The 20,338-nt window shown below is 44.3% G+C and overlaps 1 protein-coding gene across 1 annotated transcript in view; it reads left to right on the plus strand.

Moving 5' to 3' along the window:
• Vps13B (vacuolar protein sorting 13B) overlaps positions 1 to 20,338 on the plus strand; it is a 105,343-nt gene that overhangs the window by 65,964 nt on the left and 19,041 nt on the right. Inside the window, exons 35-51 of the mRNA XM_084582551.1 lie at positions 942 to 1,075; positions 1,789 to 1,902; positions 2,004 to 2,105; positions 2,350 to 2,424; positions 2,837 to 2,914; positions 3,399 to 3,554; positions 5,102 to 5,404; positions 5,504 to 5,590; positions 7,908 to 8,103; positions 8,490 to 8,715; positions 9,281 to 9,491; positions 10,836 to 11,033; positions 12,014 to 12,154; positions 12,485 to 12,914; positions 14,748 to 14,992; positions 16,297 to 16,452; positions 17,284 to 17,583. Of these exons, the coding sequence (XP_084438677.1) occupies positions 942 to 1,075; positions 1,789 to 1,902; positions 2,004 to 2,105; positions 2,350 to 2,424; positions 2,837 to 2,914; positions 3,399 to 3,554; positions 5,102 to 5,404; positions 5,504 to 5,590; positions 7,908 to 8,103; positions 8,490 to 8,715; positions 9,281 to 9,491; positions 10,836 to 11,033; positions 12,014 to 12,154; positions 12,485 to 12,914; positions 14,748 to 14,992; positions 16,297 to 16,452; positions 17,284 to 17,583 (3,152 nt within the window). The remainder of the gene's footprint in view (positions 1 to 941; positions 1,076 to 1,788; positions 1,903 to 2,003; positions 2,106 to 2,349; positions 2,425 to 2,836; positions 2,915 to 3,398; positions 3,555 to 5,101; positions 5,405 to 5,503; positions 5,591 to 7,907; positions 8,104 to 8,489; positions 8,716 to 9,280; positions 9,492 to 10,835; positions 11,034 to 12,013; positions 12,155 to 12,484; positions 12,915 to 14,747; positions 14,993 to 16,296; positions 16,453 to 17,283; positions 17,584 to 20,338) is intronic.

Genomic DNA, 20,338 nt, shown 5'->3' on the forward strand with positions numbered 1-20,338 from the left:
GATGACTGTAGGAAAGCAACTGTGACGAATGAGTGCCACTGATTAGTTTCATGTCATGAGTGCTCGTTAGCACATGTCCGGTTGTCCGCAAGACATACATACAGCCACAATTTGTCGAAATTTTGAACGCAGTAACTGGGAAATTGTGTTATCCAGGAAAGTATTAACTGGGAAAAAAATAGTGTAACTCTCTGGGAGATGCTTTACTGTTCATGATTTTGAGCGCATGAAATGGGAAATCGTATGAACCGGGAATGTATCAACAAGGTTCTACTGCAGCTTTTTATGGCCTACATTTTTTTATAAATAATTTAGCCTTAGAGCTTGCCTGACTGATAAGCTGCAGTCAACTACGGCAGAACTTTTAGTCAAAACAAACAAAGCAGCCGACTTGACAGGCTGCGCCATCTGGCGAAATAGGATGCAATAAGTCCTGAACAGAATGGGGACAGGCCACATAGTTCAACAGATGGCGCAGCCTGTTAAGTCGAATCCTTTATTTTTGTTGAAGCGTTCTGTCGCAGCAGGATGCAGCTTCTTTTTTTTCCTTTTCTTTTCTTCTTTTCTTTTTTCCAAAAAATTTACGCAAGGTCGAACGTTAAATTAGTTATCATGAAATGCAAACCACCGCAAGCTGCCCTGTGGTTGGTGTTTGGAGCCTAGATCTTCCAGTGATTTGTACAGGAGAATTTTTTACTACCCAGACAGATAAAGGCAGAACGCTCTGTACAAAGCATGGGAAGAGGAGTGCCAGCTACTCACCATCAGGACTTTCTCATCCTTAACAGATTTCAGGATTAGTGTTTGTTGCCTCTGCAGCTAGGACATTGAGTTATTAGGAAAATAGTTTTTTTTTTATTTTTTATACTTTAGTTGCCAGCGCCTTTTTTATTTGCTCTTTCTATGTCTGCTCATGCACATATTTATTTTACTCCTCCCAGTTCCACCAGCGGCCCTTTGGCCATTCAAGTTAGACAACTCGACTACAAGCCCTGCCAACTTTGATTTTGCTGTGGTGTCCGTTGACCACCTGTGCCTTTCATACACCGGCTGGGAGCATCGAACCAACCTTGGGGTATGCCCAACTCTCTTCCACTGCGTTGCACCTGTGAATAGTTTGTTACTGTGTTCGTCCTCTGCGATATGAGTGCTGTATTATTTGCGTGTTCAATTTAAGATGAGTTGAACTCAACTACTAGAGAATATTCACAAGTTGTCGTGTCACACTCATGCTTTTGCCAAATTCAGAAAACATTCTGGAATGTGTGGTTATGCGTGGGAGAACAGAAACGTTTTGTTCAGTTATAAATCTTTTTGAAGCACGTTTTGCTGAATCGGGGATCGATCGTTAGCATTCCTGTTGCATTTACTGCTCGTACAGTTTTCTTCAGTCCCTGCCATGGTGGCACAGTGGTTAGAACGCTCCACTACTGAACCAGGGGACCCATGTCCGATCTCGATTATGGAGGCCTTGTTTCGATGGAGACGGAACGTAAGGCAACCGTCCACTGTGCGGTATCAGTGCGCGTAGTAAGACATCAGGTAATTGAAATCACCCGGAATCTCCACTACGGTGTTCGTCTTTAAAACTTTGCTGTTCTCTGAAATACAAAACACCTTTTCATATTTCAAGGACCCGGGCACGTACTAGGAGGTCTCATTGCCTTGATCTGTTGATCGCGGTGTATCGTTAATTGGTATGCTTGCTTTTTATCTAAGAGTACGCTGAGCCATGCTCTGAATTTGCCGCTGTACTCTAAAGAAGACATGCTCTATTTCTTCCGCTAGGTAAATGGCTACGTTTCATGCGATGTCACGGAACTGCTTCACCTTACTCGTATCGGTGTCCTCGACTCGGTGGGTGTTAAGGCCTCAGCCGTCGTCTGCCAGCCAGCCAACAGGGTGAGTCGTCTGCTAAGCACATGGTTGCCGAAGGTTTTGAGAGTACTTTGTGCTCTTAACCTTGTTGAGAATTTTCAACATTTTTGTTGTTATTATCGCAGGAACCTGCTGTAGAAGTTGAGGCATCCTTGGACCCCTGCTTTATCCGCTTATGCCAGCCCGTGGTGCACACATTGTCCACGGCAGCTGCTTTGTGGAGTCAGGTGGGTTTTGGCTTGGGTTTTGGCACTAGAATCTGTTGATTCCTCAGAGGGGAAAGTTGGAGGGCATGTGTGATGTTTTCAGTTCTTGTTTCCCCTTCGTTTGCGGTATTCTTCATTTATGAAACTTGTCTGATGTGCATTTTTCTCTGGAGATGTGCTTGCTGAAAACTGCAATCATTCTGGGTGATGGAAGCGCTTGCTTCAGCATGATGCTTCATGGCCTTTTTTTATTTTTTTTAAACAGGATCCACACACTGGTGTTCTTCCAAGTTACGTCGCTGTATGCAACAACACGACAGATACCATCTGCTTTGGTCAGGTACGCAAGCACCTTGTACTTCATGTGACAACTTTTTCTATCAATAGTACCCCTCAAAAATCGTGTCACTGCCTTCTTATTAGATTGTGAGTATGAATACTCATTCTGAATAAGGTGTAATCCAGTTACTGAAACGGCATGCTTGTGGCCCTGGGCTCCAAGCACTCCAACTTGCAGCCATAACACTGACCAAACTGCTTTTCTAGTTTTTATCGTTTGTTATTGCTGATTTTGTTGTCGCCACCACCACATCTTGTGTGATGAATGACAGGAGCGGTCAAGCTGAAGAAGTCGAAATTTACTAGCATATTCAGGATATCGCAAAAACAGAGATGTTCTTCCGTTGAAAAGGAGGCATAAAACAGCTCAGGGAGAACACTTTCTCACCTTGGCTTTTTGATCGCTGCACTAGGCTGGAACCGTGGAGAAGATATCGCTCCAGTCAGGCCACATGCACGCCTACACTTGGAAGAGCACCCGAGCACCACTGGTGAGTCCTGCACTCATTCTCATGTGGTTCACTCTCGCACATGCTTTGCGTTCCATTTTGTTTTCTTTATTTCAATATGGCTGCTTTACGATTTTAAGTGTTTTCTTATTCCTACTAGTTTGAGGCACAGTCTAAGAAGTGTTTCCGTGAAATAGTTTTCTTGGGAACCTCGTGATTCCATTGGACTGGCACAGGCTTCTGAACATAATGGAAAGTCCTATTGTGTAAAGTGCAATTCAGTAGCCTTTAGTGTCTGCGTTATCGTGCGCTCATAGTTCTTCTGAAAGGCAAGTTCGTACCCTGTGCGACATTCCTTATGTCACTCTTCAAGGTCTGAAGGAATTTTTGCAGAATGATTACTCAGGCTTGGGCCATGTGGGCCATATATAATATGATGTTAATGTAATGTATTGACACATAGGCTGTTATCAAGATCGGCTTTTATGGCATGCTTAGACAGTTGATTGCTGCCTGCCTGTTTCAGATGTTACACCTTGGAATTGAAAGTCAGCAGTGGAAGTGGAGCAGTCCCTTTGCTCTGATTTGCGACAAGGAGGTTTCAGTTGAAGTTCCCATCGGTTCGTCAGCCTCGTCCACCGTCCTTGTCAGAATGCAGGAAGGCCGTGGAGTCGAAATGCAGGTAATGACGCTGCAGCATTAAATACATACTATCACTACTAAACGCAAATAGGCTAACTATGACACAAAATCTGGAACGAACAAGTTTTGTCCCTCGGAGAGGAATTGCAAGAAGGGTTTGTCAGCTCTGCCAAGCAGCCATTCTCGTAGGCAGAAATAAAGTGTGCTAGTATTCAGTAGCTTTCAGCTGAAAATTCTTCTCCTTTTGCTGCTCTTATTTTGGTGGTGTTGTGTTTAATTTGACGCTGGTACCGATACATAGCTACTGTACCACCTTGTTATATAGTAGTACCCACGAAAGCCACTGATTGTGGTACTACTGTAACTTTATTAGTGGTACTATTATATTTTAATTCTTCCCAAAAAACAACCACACAATTATATTTTATTATTGTGGCAGTTAAATCTACAATCATTAGGGCACTTGTAAAGGTTCTGTACATATTCTGAAAAAAAAAAAAAAAAAGCTAAAAAAATGCATTTTACGCCATGAGGAACAATATTTATTTTAGTCAGAATGCCAGAACAGAAAAATAACATGGTAAATTTTTGTCAACTACATTTATGCTTGCTACCAAAAGGACAGTATACACCAGACGTAACAGTGCAAATTGAAAATGTGCACAAGCACAAAGCAGACGATGGAGAAATGGAATTAGGCCTTTAGAAGCATAGTGAAGAAATTTAAGCAAGTAAATATCCAGCTGATCCAAGAGAGCATATTAGCGGGCTAGTTGGTGTATAATAGAAGTTAATGAAAAACAGCATAAAAACGAAAACTGTCTCATCTTCGTTTTTGTGCTGTTTTTTATTAACTTCTAATCCAGCTATTCTTTGAAGAAATTTATGAATTAACTTTTTGTTGATGTCTTTTGACGTACACCCGTGCCCCCACTTGGAGTTAATGGGCCAGTTAGAATTCCAGCACTGTTTGCTGCTCGGATTTGATGTGAAGTCCTCCTGAATACCTAATTACTCTTCGATAGATTGCGACATAATGCATTGTGCGACCCAGATATTTCCATCCAAGAATTTGAGTCATTGTGCTCGTGGTAAGGTGTACAGGATTAGGGGTTTCGTGTCTCAAAGCTGCCTGTTTATTACGAGAGATTCTGTTATCAACAGTTCTGGATAATTTTAACCACCTGAGATTATTTACTATGCACTTAAATTGGCTTGGTTCATGAACTAGGTGATTAGACATCACTGCTAGGCTCCCGTTGTGCTATATGGTAACCAGTGTTCGTTTTCTAACATTTATTTTTTTTTTTCTGCCACAAAAAGAATGTCGAGAAATATCAGGCATGTGGCTCACAGTGTCAAAATAATAATAATAATTATAATAATAGTTGGTTCAGAAAAAGGAAAGGCGCTGTGTCTGTCACACTTGTTTCTGTGGACACCTGACTTCGCCATAAGGGAAGGGAGGAAGGAGGAGTGAAAGTAGAAAAGGAGGAAGAGTAGCTGCAGTGGAGGGCTGTGGAGTACTTTTGACCACCTGGAACCTTTAACATGCACTGAAAAACAAAATGTCAAAATCCATTGCAGGTAATCATCTCCGGCCAGGTGACACTCCGGAGCCACTTAGTGACAGACTTGCAAGTCCAGCTCAGGTTGCTGGTCGACAACAACAAGGACCACAGCAAGTCGTCATCGCCGAAGACCCGCAACCTTGTGGTTGACCTTGGCGACAAAGCCTGCCGGAGCCTTATCATCAACCCCCGCAAGCTGCACTCGTTTTCACTGCGAAGGCAGGTGTCGGGTGGCCAAGCAAGAGCCAATGCCGTGCCGTGGTCCAGCGAAATAGTGTTTGATGCCATGAGCTCTAAGGATTGGGCGAAAGTGGTGGAGGTATGCGACGTCTTACTGAGCCCCTCCCCTCGCTATGTTTTTAGATGGCGGATGACACATTACTAGTGCAAAATGGACGCGCGGTGTTCTTGTCTGCAGGTACCGCAAGACATCGATGAAGTTGGAAAGCTGCAGCTGTGGTGCTATTGTTTTGCCGGCTGCTTTGGGTCATCCGCAAACCTTCTGGTGGGTTGCGAAACTAATTCTTGAGTTCTACTTTGTTCAGACTTTTTTGTTCTTGTAGTGACGACAAATTGTGCTGCATGCTAAAACGTACAGTAACCAGGCGATACGCAGTCATAAAAAAGCATGACTTATAAATGAATGCCTCTTATTTGCACGAGAATAATGTGCATTAAAAATATTTAAGAATTATAAGACATCGCATTTTTTTTTTAGTACAACATCAATGCTTTAGTTATCATTTAGCTTTTATACATTTTGTAAAGTTCACATGGAACAAGACCATGCTTAGTAAATAAGACCAGCAGTTAGTAAATAAATAAGCAGCTTTAGGAATATTTAAAAAAGTGCATAATCAAAAGATGAATCAACAATAGTATGCAGTGGTCTTAAATACAAAATGCAAAGTGACTGGGGAAAAGTGCTACCTAGTAAAGCTGCTGGATCGTGCATTCATATTTACTGCCGAATGTTTTGCTGTTTGTGCAGGCATAGAAAAAATAATAAACCAGAACATCAAAACAAAAAAATCTACACTGCTTCTCCCGAGTTTACTCACAGTATTGCAATTCGAAAATACAGGTAAATCCTTAAAGGGACACTAAAGACACCCAAATATGGTATCAAAATCTAATAAACGGCATTTGGCGACACTGTCGCTGCATATCCGGCTGCAAAAAATCGAATTATTGCTGAGATATTGCGATAAGAAGTTGAGGCTTTTTTTTTTTTTTTTGTTCCCGCTGGCCGAATTCAAACTGTTTTTCTCCTCCTACGTAGTAGGGTAGGATGACGCACACTACGACGCAAGAAGAGACTCTGTGATTTCTGGCGCACGGGGATCGGAGAATACTTTGCAACTGCGTGCCGAGTCATGATCTTCATTCGATATGCACTTAGGGTAGGCGCATCTGCTGCCTCGAGCTCATATTTCAGGCGTCGCAGGCCCAAACCAAACTATCCGAGCACGCACGAAGTGCCTGAATCTGAACATAACCGAAACTGAAGATGACGCCTGTAGCGCCGTGTTAGCTGAGAGACTAGCGGCATCTACCGACAAGCGGACGAAATGAGTATATTTTTACATTGGTCTTGCAACATTTACGTTGTTTTTTTCGTCTTTTCATCATCGTTTACGTGTGATAAAAGCATGTTATCATAGTCGAGACAAAACCGACTACCACGTTCAAACGGTCAACGTAATTCGCATTTGTCAGCCTCCGGGATCCCTTGCGAGTCACGTGATTTGTTGTTATGAGTCTCGGCCATTTCGGCTGTGGCTGCGATACCTGTATTTCTGTTCTTCCTCTTTACTACCTTATAACAGCTCTGTTTTCAGTAAGAGTGGCTTTTTTTGTAACTAGGAACTGGCGTTCTATTGATGCAAGCCCACTTCATTTTTCTCTTTAGTGTCCCTTTAATAGGTGGCATCATTCACAGCATAGAAAAAATCCAAAATTGCAAGGACACGTAAGATTATGCTGGGTCCCGAGCCATGTCAAGGTAGATGGAAACAGAGGAGCAGAGTCATGTGGTGCTCAAGCTTGGAAGAAGGAAATACAGATTTCCTACAATGATTGCATTGAGTTATTACAGTACAAGCTAAGAAATGAATTGCACACTAAATGGAATATTGAAGTAAATAATGAGCTATAAGTGGTAAAACTCATCACTGTAAAACGGAAGACATTCACACACCAAGAACATTTCATTGATGTAATTTTGTGCTGTCTTTGTATTGAACACACACACATTGCTTTTTTACTGACAAGACAGGACAAGTCACTATGTCAAATTATGCAGTGGTGAGCTAACAGTAAACCATGTTCTGAGTTTGTGCAGGAAAATGGAAATTCTGATGAAAAAATTAAGTTGCAGTCTAGCTTTCATCTGGGCTTTTCACAGAAATGTTGCATTTAAAGAAAGTCATCTGGACAAGGACACATTTTTTTTCTTATGCCCCACCGTGGTGGCACAGTGGTTAGGGCTCTCAATTGCTGTTTCCCAGGGATGGGAAAACGAATCCCGGCTGCAGTGGCCACTTTTCGATGGAGGTGAAAAGCAAGGCACCCATTTGGTGTGCGATGTCAGTGCACGTTAAAGAGCTCCAGGTGGTCGAAATTTCCGGAGCCCTCCACTACTGCGTCTCTCATAGCCTGAGTCGATTTGGGATGTTAAACCTCATAAACCAGACCAAAACAAACATTTTGTGAAAGCTTTATTACCTTTTTTTTTTATACCTGTACGGCTTTGCTTGAGTGAGTGGTTACTTTCTTATATCATTACGCATCAGTGTAACTGACTGCTGGAACCGGTGCAGGTGCTGGCATTTGCCCCTCTTCATGTGCTGCGTAGCCACCTGCCCTGCAGCCTGCTGGTGCATTTGCACGGCCGGACTGGTTTCGAAGCAGCTGCGGGCGATCACTACCACTCGCTCTCAGTGCCCGGCCGGGGCCAGGATTGGCCCCTGCTGGTGGACCCACTCCCATCTAGCCTCACCTTCCAGCTAGGACCAGGTCAGTAGGAAGGAAAAGAGGGGTGGATCACTTGAGTGGTCTCAAGTTGAAATTTTCGCAGTCTTCTTCTATTTTTCTGTTTGCAGGTGTCTTGGACCTCGATAGTAAGGATTTACTTCCTGAAAGTCATGTGAATTTGCTTCTAAAGTGTAGTTAGTTAGCATTGGGTTAAAAACAGCATAACTTCGATGAGCGAAATGGTGAAAGAGCACATAAGCATGAGACAAGCAAGATGTAAAACATTTATGTCTTGTGTTCATGTGCCGCACTGATAATGCTTCTCGCTGCTGTGAAACCTGAATAGGCATCCAGAATGGTGCTTTGGAGGGTTGCAAACTCAGCCGATTAGTTTTGGCTGCGCGTTAAGTTTCTCGATGCAATTGCAGGCAAGCGTGTTTCGTCTCCGGCGCTTGAGCTGAGGCCGCCCTCCCTTGACCACGAGGTCTCCACCACGCCACCCGAAGATCTGTGGAAGCTACGCAGTCCCGACTGGAGCTTCAACTCTCCCCACGCAGCCAAGTGGCCCTACGACAACGTCGAGCGCACGGCCAGGGTCGACCACCTCTGGGAAAAGGGGGTCCTCACACAGCTGTTCACAACCATAAACCCAAGGTCAGGGCCATTTTACTGCTGTGGAAGACGTTATTTTTTTCTCCTCTCAATATCTTTAATGCGGCTATTTTGGCTTACAGTACTCAAACGCAGTGATCACATTAACATAAACCAAGTCATCCGCAAAAGTACAATAAGTAAAGAATACTTTTTCCATAATTGTATTCAAAAAAGTGCATTCTTGTGCACTTCTGTGCCTAAGTGCTACAGTGCATCTTTTGGCTTCTGGCTTTGCGCCCAGTCCTCAAGGAAGTTCGTCAAGTTTTCGATTTTATGTAGTTGTAAATGTTACTGTGGTAATCCCAGATTGGGGCATTACAGCTAGGGTACATCTCTGTATATTCTGTATGTGTCCTCATTTGTAGTTGCTAAATTAATGTATACCGAAGGAAGTTGAAAATAGACCAGGGGCTGCTTGTCCTATTCTCCGCAGTAGCCAGGTATGCTTTCTACACCACATTGGCGTGCTGTCAGAACCAATATTCACGTATGTTACCTGGTTAAAAATGCGTCTGCTCAGTTTCCGCTCGTGTGCTTTCTGTTTCTGCCTTGAAACCTCTCGCAGCCCGAAGTGCCCTCCCGAAATGCCGGAAACAGAGTTGCATGTGAAGCAGTACTATGACCCCAACCTTCCCTACCCTGGCACTGTGCTCGTGGACATCAAGCCCTGGGCATTTTTCGTCAACTGCACGGGACAAGAGCTCCGGCTTCTCACCGGTGACCATGGTGTTTGGACTCTGGGTCGAGAGCAGGCATTCACACCACCCCCCCTTCATGTAAGCGCTTGTGTTGTGGAGATTTTTGTACTTTCGTTCAGCTGCGTTTTGAAGCTGAATAGGTGTGCTCTACTGTATAAGGCTGCCTCACGCAACTGAGCATATATGCTAAAAAGGAACGTAGATATGTGGTGAAATATATCCGCCGTCAATGATGATTGGAACATTTAAGCAGGAACAGCTAACTTGACCTGCCAGGATTGTGAACAAAGAGTCTGAAAAAATTTTGATAGACTCTGTGGTCAGACCTAATCCGACTGGCAGCTGCTACCAGTGAACCTCACAAGTTGTGTAAGGGTTGGTGGACACAATGCCTTGACTTGTGGCCTCCAGTGCTCTATGTCTGGCCCCCCTCAGATGGGGTCTCTAGGGGTTCGAGCACAGGTGGAGAAAATAATGAAGATGGAGAGAAAGAAAGAAAGTGGCCGGAGGCCTGTTTTGCACATCATTTTATACAAAGGTGCGAAAACATTTCTACATGAAAAATGTGGTCCGAGCACTTTGACAGTATGCTCGACGATATTACTGTGGAACAGCTCACAGTGAAACGAAATGTATTTTGTAATTGTATTGTGTAATATTACTCGTGAAACCACTATCTTTGCACTCTTGATACCAAGGACAAAGTTCGAGTTTCTGAACAAACCTGACGGGCTGGTATGACAGAGACTTTTGTGAAAGTAAACAAATGTAAAATTTTGTGTAAATAAATATGCCTTATATACGCTTTGTAGCAAAGCGTGAGGTTTAATTACAATTTAAAAATAAAGTCCACTGAATGGGAAAAAATAATAACATAACTGTTCCAAAAATAAATTAATGAAAATTAAGAATAATTATATAAGCACAGCAAGGTTAGTGTGTTTTGACAGATGACAAGTACAGCCTCAAAAATTGTCTAGTAAATCGGTGATAGTTGGTCTCTGCGCAAGATTTACATCGGTTCCAGCCTTTTTGTATTGCAACCAATGTTTTGTTTTTTTTTCGTCTCGGGATTCAGAAAACATGTTAATGATTCAAACTGAAACCCACCTAAAAGTTTTTTCAAACGATAAAGAAGAACCCTTTCGATTGACGCTGACAAGAAGAATAAAAAATGGTTGCCTGCTTCGGATTCCTGCTGTCCCTGCATTCGAGCGCAGGGGATTCTGAGGCTCTCTTCAGAAACCTGTCGGGGTGAACGTAACTAGTGAGGTAGAATTTGTTTATCTGTACTGTTAACTTCTTTGTTTTACCATCAGTGCTATTATACCAGCACTAAGCGTAGCTAACCTGTCACATTTGTGGATGATGCCTCAGTTGGTGTAAGGTGTGACTCACATTCTCCCTGCGGGGCTTTTGCAGGACCCGTTCTTCCTGGCCATTGAAGAGGACAGCACCCTCCATTGCTGCCTGCGCCCTCTGCTGGTGGACCCTTCGTACCTGCTGCAGAAGAGGAAGGGTGACGCGCTCCCGGCCGATCAGGACGCCGACCTACTGCAATTGTCGGAGCCCACGCCCGTTTGCATCTGCTTCCGCTACCCCGGATCAGTTTCGTATGCTGTGAGTGCCTTGATGTCCATCTCCTGCACAACATGTGCAAGGCAAAATACACAGCCCTCGGAAATATCATAAATATTTATTTTATATGATAGCAGCAGTCACGCAAAGATTTCTATATCCACGCATTTATTGAATTGTTATGCAAGAGGCCTGTGCTTAAAAGCTTGTATTCTATTCTATCAGGCCCTACCGGTGCAAATGCCTTCCTTTACTGCTTCTCATGACACATTAGGGTCATTTTTTTTTTAACCTACGGCAGCTACACTAGTGTAGCAAAATACCATTGAAGGCGTAGGATATTTTCTACACTGGTGTAGCTGGTTTAGGTTAAAAAAATGGAGCTATTGTGTTGTCATTTGCACTTTGATATAAAATTGTATCCTAATCAGTACACCTAGTTATTTTCTGACATTGTGATGCCTGTCTTACTGAATTAGTACATAGAAAAAGGTTTTGGAACCATTTTTGGTTGTTTTACCGGCATGCCAGAAAGCAGTGCCATTAACAGTGGTCCATCAAGACAGTGTCATTAATGGACCACTGCGGAGAAGTCTGAACAAGTATTTTTATGTTGTGGCTCAGCCTCTTCCTGCATCTGACTTCATTGCTTACTTCTTTTTTGCTGTAGCTTAACTTCGGACTTCCTCGTTTTCGTAGCATTTTATGTTGTTGACATCCGCAAAATACTAAAACAGGCAAGGATCAGAGATGCTAAGGATCATTTTCTTTTCATAAAATGGCAATTGTGAGAAAAGAATAAGCTGGTGCAGGGACCAAGCTGAGCGAACCTTGCCGGCTGTTTTCACTCTTTGCAGAAACGTGAGAAAGGGCATAGAGGGGCCGTGTACTCTTCAACTATATGAACAATAGGAAAAAAAAAAAAAAAAGGGAATTTTGTCCAGCACCCCCACTCGAAATATACTTCCTGCGTTGCTGTTGACAGCCATCACGCTGAGAAGAGGGTCCGTCCTTTTGTGCAGGTGTGTCGGCTGGTAGCCCTTGCACAGGACTTTGAGGGTTGTCTCGTGGTGACCCTCAAGTCGGCAGTCTACATCAGCAACCAGGCCGACCTGCCTCTGGCAGCAGCCGGCTTCACAACAAGGGTCATGCAGGACAATCCGGTAAGTCTCGCTTTTTATTACTGCAACACGCATTTGTGATAATGTAGTCTATGCTGGCTGTCATGCTTAACAAATGCACGCAGTTAAAACGAGCTCTGCACTTATTAAGTTGGGTCAGCTGCGCTGTAGTGTTTCATTCCCTCCACACCTTGATTCCCGCATGTGCTGGAGTGGAAAACTGGCCTTTTCACTCCTAGAACCACATTGGTCATTGAAAGTCAATGCGAGCATAAAGTTTAGACACTTTAGACCTACTATTTGTGCATCCTACTGAAACGGAAGGCTCAACGCTGCTGCTGGCGATGACTGTTTGTTTCTCTCCGCAAACAGACGCAAGCCTGGAGTGGTGCTGTGGAAATGCCTGCAGAGTGTTCGCTGCCGCCGAATACTCACCACGCCCAAAACGTCGTTCCCCTGTTGTTTTGGAACGGAAGCAGCAGCATCGACGACACGGAAGTGGACGAAGCCATGTATGGACGCCTCCTTGTCAGCTTTGCGCTGAATCACATGCCAGTAGAGGGCGGACAGAGGCTCTGGGGCTTTCCCATGACCCTCGAAGCAGAGACAAAGAATGTGCGATGGTCGACATCAGTTTTCAAGACTGCCGGGGCATCCTACACGACCGTGCCTCTCGTAGTCACCTGCCACTCGAGAGAGGGAAGCGTGTATATCGTGGTTGCGCGGGACATGAACCCACTCCTGCGCATCTCTAACGCCACACGTGCCACACTCGTGTTCGCCGAGAACGGCCCCACAAAAGGTTTGTGTTGTTCGGCTGCTGAAGTCTTTTCTTTCTATTTTTATGGGTTGACGAATATTTAAAACTTCGAGCAATTAGTGTTCACTTGGGGATTGAATTTCTTTTAAGCTGGCAATGAAACATCACAACATTTCCAAACTACAGTATTTTTACTTGTCACATGAGTTAACTTGTTTATTCCTCATAGAATCGACTGCACGCTAACAGCAGTAGCTTTTAATATATATGGTAATGCTAGGCCTGAATAGATTAAGTCACTACGAGGCTTAATTGTAACCCGCATGCACTCCTGCAGTAGTATTGCTGTGACCACCGTGGTAACTATCAGTTTTTATTGGTTAGAAGTGCAGGACAAAAACGTTGAGCTCGAAGCCAGACCACACAATCAGATACGCAGGGGAATGTAATAGTGCGGCTCCATTTTCTTGCCTTTGGTTACCTGTTCGCAACAGTGTTCGGACGTGTCACGGGGCATGTAGTCTGCCAAGGCTAATACGTGAGGGCCGAGCAGACTAGTTTGTTTGTGAACCCTGAGTTTAGGGCGGTTTTCAAAACTGGCAATTTATTTTCAGGTGTCACGAGGAAATGTGGTAGGGATGGTTCTCGTATTGCAAATCAGGTTGCTGCTCTTGGGCTCAATTCGCAAGCTGTCTTCTATTTTACCAGTAGTTCCCTGTGCACCCCCCCTGACAATCAGCCACTAATGTCATTTCTCTAGTAAAGACATAATTGGCCACTGTACTGTGCTTCATGATAGCACTCAATGCTCCTTTGTCATATGAGCATCAAGTCAAAAGACACTATGCAGTTGCTATTCACGTAATTGCAAATAAGGTATCTACTATTAAATTTTAATTTTAAAATTTTATTTAAAATTTAATTTTAAAATTTTAAAATTTTACTTCTACATACTTCTGCCTGTCTTATTTAATGTATGGAGAGCCATACATGTACCAAGTTATGCTCATGATGGGTGAAAGGAAAATCTATTTGCAGTATCTCTGTTTCTTTTAATAGCTGCATCATGTGGAATGAAAAAGTGATTGCTTTTAGTTTAAGGCACTTGTACTAATCGAAATTTTTTTGAAAATATTTGAAACTATTAGAGAATTATTCTGTTTGGTTTGCAGTCAATCTTATTTTTCCATTCACTGTGGTACTACCAAAAACTGCCACATTCACACACCTTTATTTCTTTTTTTCCTTTTCTGATGCACAAGAACTGATTTCACCTTGATATTTATACATTAGCTTCTACGTTGCTGTCATACAATGTAGTCGCAAAGATTGTGTCATGCAGGAGTGGTTCAATTTCCTTGAATCAGCCAATTTCTATCAGTGGCATGACTTCAGGAGAGCACATTTTCAAACTTCTTGCACCTTGCTGCTTAGGGGTTTTCAAACTGGGTTCTGCAGAACGCTAGAATTCCTATAAGTCCTTTGTGGTTTCTCTGAGCACTGGCATCCATGTTTGTCTCAACCCCAGATCTTTATTAAACTCTTTATTTTTGGGGCTTATCATACTGTAATTGCTTACAGCAGGGCATTGTTGATTATGGATTGACTTCAGGCATTTTTCGAAGGGTAATACACCTGGAACTATTTTATTGCATGCATCTCGGGCAGTAAGAGGTGCAAGCCAGGGTGCGCAGGGGTTCCTCTGCTACTTTTGGTTGCTTTCATTCTCCGAATGTAAAAACATATTGAGGAGTCTCTGTTCTGGCTTTTACATTTGTTTGCGGCTAGCTTAGTAGACATACTATTCTAGTTTATTTTTTGGTGCACACATTCACTCTATATACTGTTTCACTGGCACTGATATTCCCCTTCCAGACCTCTGGCTGCTGCCTTCGGTGGGACCAGGATGCTCCATGCACTTCACACCTCCAAGCCTCCTTGCTTATGGCAACGGGATCAGTGGACCGGCTGAAGCAGGAACGCCATCCTTACTACTTGGTTGCATGCGAGATGCCGAACCGCAGCATGTGTATTGGAGCAGCCCAGTCACTTGTTTGGATGTGGCCAACCAATTCGTCCACATCCCGGGACTCGGAGATGTCCGCGTATCGGCCCAAAGGGTGAGATGTCTTTGTCTGCCTGCTGTAGATTACGGCTGTGCAGAGCGAAGCCCGCATCCCGGTTTGCAGATCTTTTAGTGAGCAAACGAGATTTCATATTTTCAAATTGTAGTTCTTGGGATATGGTGGAGGACTGCATCGGATCTGTTAGGTTCTAGACACTGTCTGGCCTTCTCATTGCCACATGTAGTATTTATTCTCAAAGCTGTACCCGAGATTTGTACTACGCTTTACGTAAATGATTTTGCGGTGTTTTAAAATGCAGCTGAAAAAGCATTTAGACGAGAATTCAACAGTTTTGCACCTTACTAGGTGGGTGCGAATACTTGAAATTTTCAAATAGGAATTGAATACGGATATGAAAAAAAAAATTCCTTCGAATATCAAATATCTGATCTGTGAAATAAAAATAAAAATAGCAGACACTTTTCATTTTGTTTACTTCAAAATTGACATGGTATTTGCAAATAAAATTTAACTAGAATTGCACAGAAGTGTGTTATAGCATACTGAAAAAATCCAGTATAAATTTTATTTATGATTCTATGTAACGGTTTATTGTACAAGATGGGCCTGCAACTGGGTACAGCTGTCATATCACTGGTGACTACAGTAAACTCTTGTTAATTCAGCCTACGAGGGAGCATAAAAAAATGCTAATTAGCCAAAAGCTCGAATTATCGAATGGGCCTGAAAAAACTGTGAAAAACCTTTTGCATCCCGGTAATTATATCTGATGAACACCTGCAAGAGAGTTATCTGTATATAAGATGAAACAAAAGTAAGTGCGACATTTTTTTTTTACCTTGTTTCAAGTGCTTCACTTCGTGTGCACTGTCGGGAAGGTCCCTCTTCATAAAACGGTCCCTTCGCGTTCCGAGGATGCTTCACTGCATAGTTGGCGCAGCCAAGCGTTGCAGTGAAGCGAGCAGTGCGGTGAAATAAATTTTATATCTATTCGGTAATTTTCAAATATTCCAAAAATTTCGAATACTATATCACTTTTTTTAGAATACGAATTGAACAGAAAAGATATTCAATTTGTATTTGAAATTTCCGATATTCACACACTCCCGCACCTTCATTCCTGTAAACATTCCTGTCGTTTCATTTCTCGTCAGTGACTTGAGCGGTGTTTGCGAATCAGTACCGCCCCCAGTTTGATGCTCTAGCTATGGTACATATTCACACTTGGCTGCCTAGTGTTACATTCTTTCATTCGCATTCCGATTTCAGCGGTGTTTGTTGGCATGAAAGCAAATTGCATGAGGGTGCCATGAAACAGCTTCTTACTCTGGATGCAGGCTGGCCACACCACACACCTGCTCATTCAAGTGGTGAGCAGAGCAGAGGTCTCAGCGAAAGAAATCCGCAGTCGAATAGGAGAGGTGCTGCCCTCCCGCGAGATCGAAGTCCGGGGCGCTCCGGACGGAATTTCGGCTGACGACCTCCTGGCAATGGTGAGTCACTGGTGGGACGCAAACCGAAAAACAAATGGGTAGTACTGACTACAGTAACTTAGAGAAATGGCTTGCGAGTGAAGGGACGTCATCTAAGGGAAATGTAATTTGAGACAGGTCAAAAAAGTTGCCGTTAACATGATTCATCTGCAAAAGAGAAATGCTGAAGCTTCTTTGAAGAAGAAGAAAGAAAGTTTGTTTATTCATGAAAACAGGTATTACATAAATAATACAGAAGGAGGTCCCAGAGCTCAAGGCTGTATCGGGACCTCCTCGGGACCTATTGGGACCTTTAGTGGACTAGTCGCTGCATCTTCGGTGCCACTGTTCCTATGTGGCGCATTGATGCCATTCCTCGAACCTGAAGGTCAAGACTGTCCCTATCAGCATTTGGCTGGTTTGGTATTCCTTTCTCCTGCCATTCCCCTTCTTATAAGTTCTGCCACCGGAATACCAACTGAAATATGTTTTTATCTTTCTGCGTGTTTGTACCAGTTTGTGGTGAAATTTGTCCAGCAGGCAATACATATGTTCATCCAGCAGCATATTGCTTTCAAACGCTTTTTCTGACAGCACATGCGAACTAGGTCTTAACAGCGGAGTAGCCTGTGCACGACTAATTTTACATTGGTACAGATAAGACATATGTGAACACCTGACCCTGCTGATGAAATAGTTGTTTAGCATAGTTACTTGAAACATTGTTCTGAATGTAGTTTGTTGCAGCTGCAGTTGAGGAAGACTTGCTGGGTATCACTTTGTGGCCCACAAGTCTCCTAAGAGACAGCACTGGGATTTGCACTTAACTCACCCTTGTTTTGTTTTTTTCAGGCTGAACAGAGTCACATGCCCGTCGTGCCACCCGAAGACTTCCCACCGCTCTCCCCTCTCTACCACTCCGTCCGCTTTGTCTCACTGAATGTTGATGAACTCTGCATCGTGCTGTGCGACAGCTGCGATGCTGCCGACCACAAAAAGTGCCTCCGCGAAGTGGTTCGCATCAGCATGGACTCTGTGTCATGCGCCTGCCGGCCCAGGGCTACCTCTTCTCCAACGCCTGCGGCCAACAGCCAGCCAGACGCCTCACCAGCAGTCATCTATGACATCTTCACTTTCATTGGTGGACTCCAGGTGAGTAGTGTGAAGGTGCAAAAGCTTAACATTCGATCTGAACTAAGATTCGAACTGAGGAATTTCTTGTGGAAGCGAGTATGGAACCTCGTAGCTGTTGTTTTGGCTGATCATCTTGTATGTTTTACTTCCACTTTCTCGCGCTGTGCATTTTATGTGATTGTCTTCATCAGCTTCCATCAGTGTGCAGTGGATTCAAGCACACCACTGTTGCATTGCCCTCTTATGGTGCGTTAAAGATGAGAGAAGGCTTGACCGATGAACTTCGCTGACTTCCAAAATTGACTTTGCGCAATTTCAAAATTCGAATTTGGAAATTGAGTTTCAAAACTGATTTGGCCCACTTCCAGGGAAGCCTTGGCCCACCCCCAAAATATGGGTGGCCTACCCCCAAAATTAGGTCAGTAGGCAGTAGAGAGTGGGACGCTTTCTCATGGTACTACATCAGTTGGCTGAGTCAGACCACCTTTCAACTTTTTTGTTCACAGGTGATACTACACGGTCCTTATAAAATATGGAAAGGGCAGTTTTCACGCATCTGATTTTTGGGTCGCCATAGTGCATTAGCATTTAGGCATAAGCTGCCTAAATGTGCCATTTATTTTTCACATGCTGAATACGGTTGGGGTGTGACAATTAGTGTGGTGCAGGATCAAAGGGACAGCCTGAGCAATTTGATCGGCTTGGTGGATTAGCTAGGTGCCTTTTTATTGTAGTTCACCAGCAACCAACCACCATTTGGCCGTGATTGAAGTTGCGTGCATCCCATTCAAGCATTTTGCAGTGCTAACTCTCTGTACAATGCACATGTGTTCACTGTTGGGCAGTCAGAGACAGTTTCTGGAACTGCCTTTTATTCTCCTGCCCCCTCCCCCTTTTTTTTCCTTTTTAAACACTGTCTATAACTGCCATTCATTGAGCAGCACAGTGAAGAGGTGCCTGTGTAGCAGCTATTAGGAAGAGCAAGTTAACACCACTTATACGGTAACTTTTCAGTCTATGTGCCAGTTGTAGTATACAGCCGAACCCGGATATGTCAAACTCGAAGGGGATCGCAAAATAGTTTGATATATTGTCACGCTAATGACGACGATGAGGGATGGTGATGGTGAGGCAGAAGAAGAAGACGAAGCGTTGGTGCCTGGGGCTAGTAGGCTTCACCTTATCCCACTGCCATATCACTGTAAATAAACACCCCTTTGCTATTTCATCGTAACAACTTGGTGGAAGGTGCTCCGTTCGATCCCCAAATACGGCGCAGCAAGAACCACTGGAGTTTCGACGTAGTCGCCGCCTTGCTGGACTGCCACCGCTTCCAAACATCATGGACCACAGCGATTCTAACCGTGCCGGCCGCGACGCTGCAAGCCAGGCTGGTGACAGGCCTGCCCCCTCCAGCTCTATTCCCTGCCAGCCTTACCGGGAACCACGACCGTTTGCAGGAGAGGAAGGTGAGGACGTTGAGAAGTGGCTACTTCATTATGAACGAGTTAGTCGGTACAACCGGTGGGACCCTATCACCATGCTCACAAATGTCGTCTTCTTTCTAACTCACACGGCGATGACATGGTTCGAGAATAACGAGGACAATTTGACAACTTGGGAACGGTTTGCCACCGAGATCAAACAGCGTTTTGGTGACTCTGTACCGAGCAAAAAACGGGCTGAGCAGACCCTTGCCCAAAGAGCTCAGTTGCCGGATGAAACTTGTACCACTTATACAGAAGAGATCCTCCGATTGTGCAGATGTGTCAATTCCAACATGCCCGAAGAAGATAGAGTCGGCCACATTTTGAAGGGTATCGCGGCTGACGTATACAACTTTTTAATCGCCAAAGACAGCCTTGAAACCGTCTCCGATGTCATTAAACACATCCGCGCTTTTCAAGCTCTGAGAACGCGTCGTATTGTGCCAAAATTTGGGCGGCTGGCCAACGTGCCTACCGTGGCCAGCCTTGATGACCACGCCCAACTAGATCTTCCGTCGACGATCCGGCAAATCGTGCGGGAAGAACTCCTGCGGCTCAACCCACTTCCCCTGCACGAATCTGCTGAGGTCTCTGTCCAGAGGGTATCTAGGCGGCCGGCTTCACCACCACAAGCGATTACCGTTCAGCCTTTCCCACAAGCTCCTGAAGTTGCAGCTTCCATTGACTATCCTCCTATGCATTTCGCCAACCGGAATGCGTCGGTGCCTGACGCCTCAAGGTATGACGTCGCCTCAAGTGCCCATAGAGCTTCCATTCGATCTACCAGGATTCCTGAGCAGTATGAGCATTCAGACAGACCTACGACGCACCCAGCTGTTCCCTGCTCTTATTCGCAACAGCATTTTCTACCTTCTCCGCCGATATGCTACCGCTGCGGCGTCGAAGGTCACATCGCCAGATACTGCCGCAGTAGGTTCCCACCTCGCTATAACCGCCCGGCGCTTCCAACAGTACCCAACAATCGGCAATACAATCCCGTTTTTCAACAATCAAATACTCAGCGTGGGTATTACCGCAACATCCATAACCAGAATATCCGCGACCACTCCCCTGCATCTGATAGAAGTGTTACTCCACCACCCGCCTTCCGTGCGCGTCGTTCTCCATCACCACGACGGCGCCCCATGTCGCCTCAGCATCATCAGCAGGAAAACTAACCAGCGCGACCAATGGGGGTGAGGCCGCTGGAAATGTGCTGTGTGCCAACATCCCTCCAACTATAATGCTCAAAAACAAAATTCGTGTGTTTATTGATGGTGTGTATA

Source organism: Amblyomma maculatum, chromosome 10 (assembly GCF_055883805.1).
Source record: "Amblyomma maculatum isolate TAMU_Amacu chromosome 10, ASM5588380v1, whole genome shotgun sequence".
In the NCBI taxonomy this organism is placed as follows: domain Eukaryota; kingdom Metazoa; phylum Arthropoda; class Arachnida; order Ixodida; family Ixodidae; genus Amblyomma; species Amblyomma maculatum.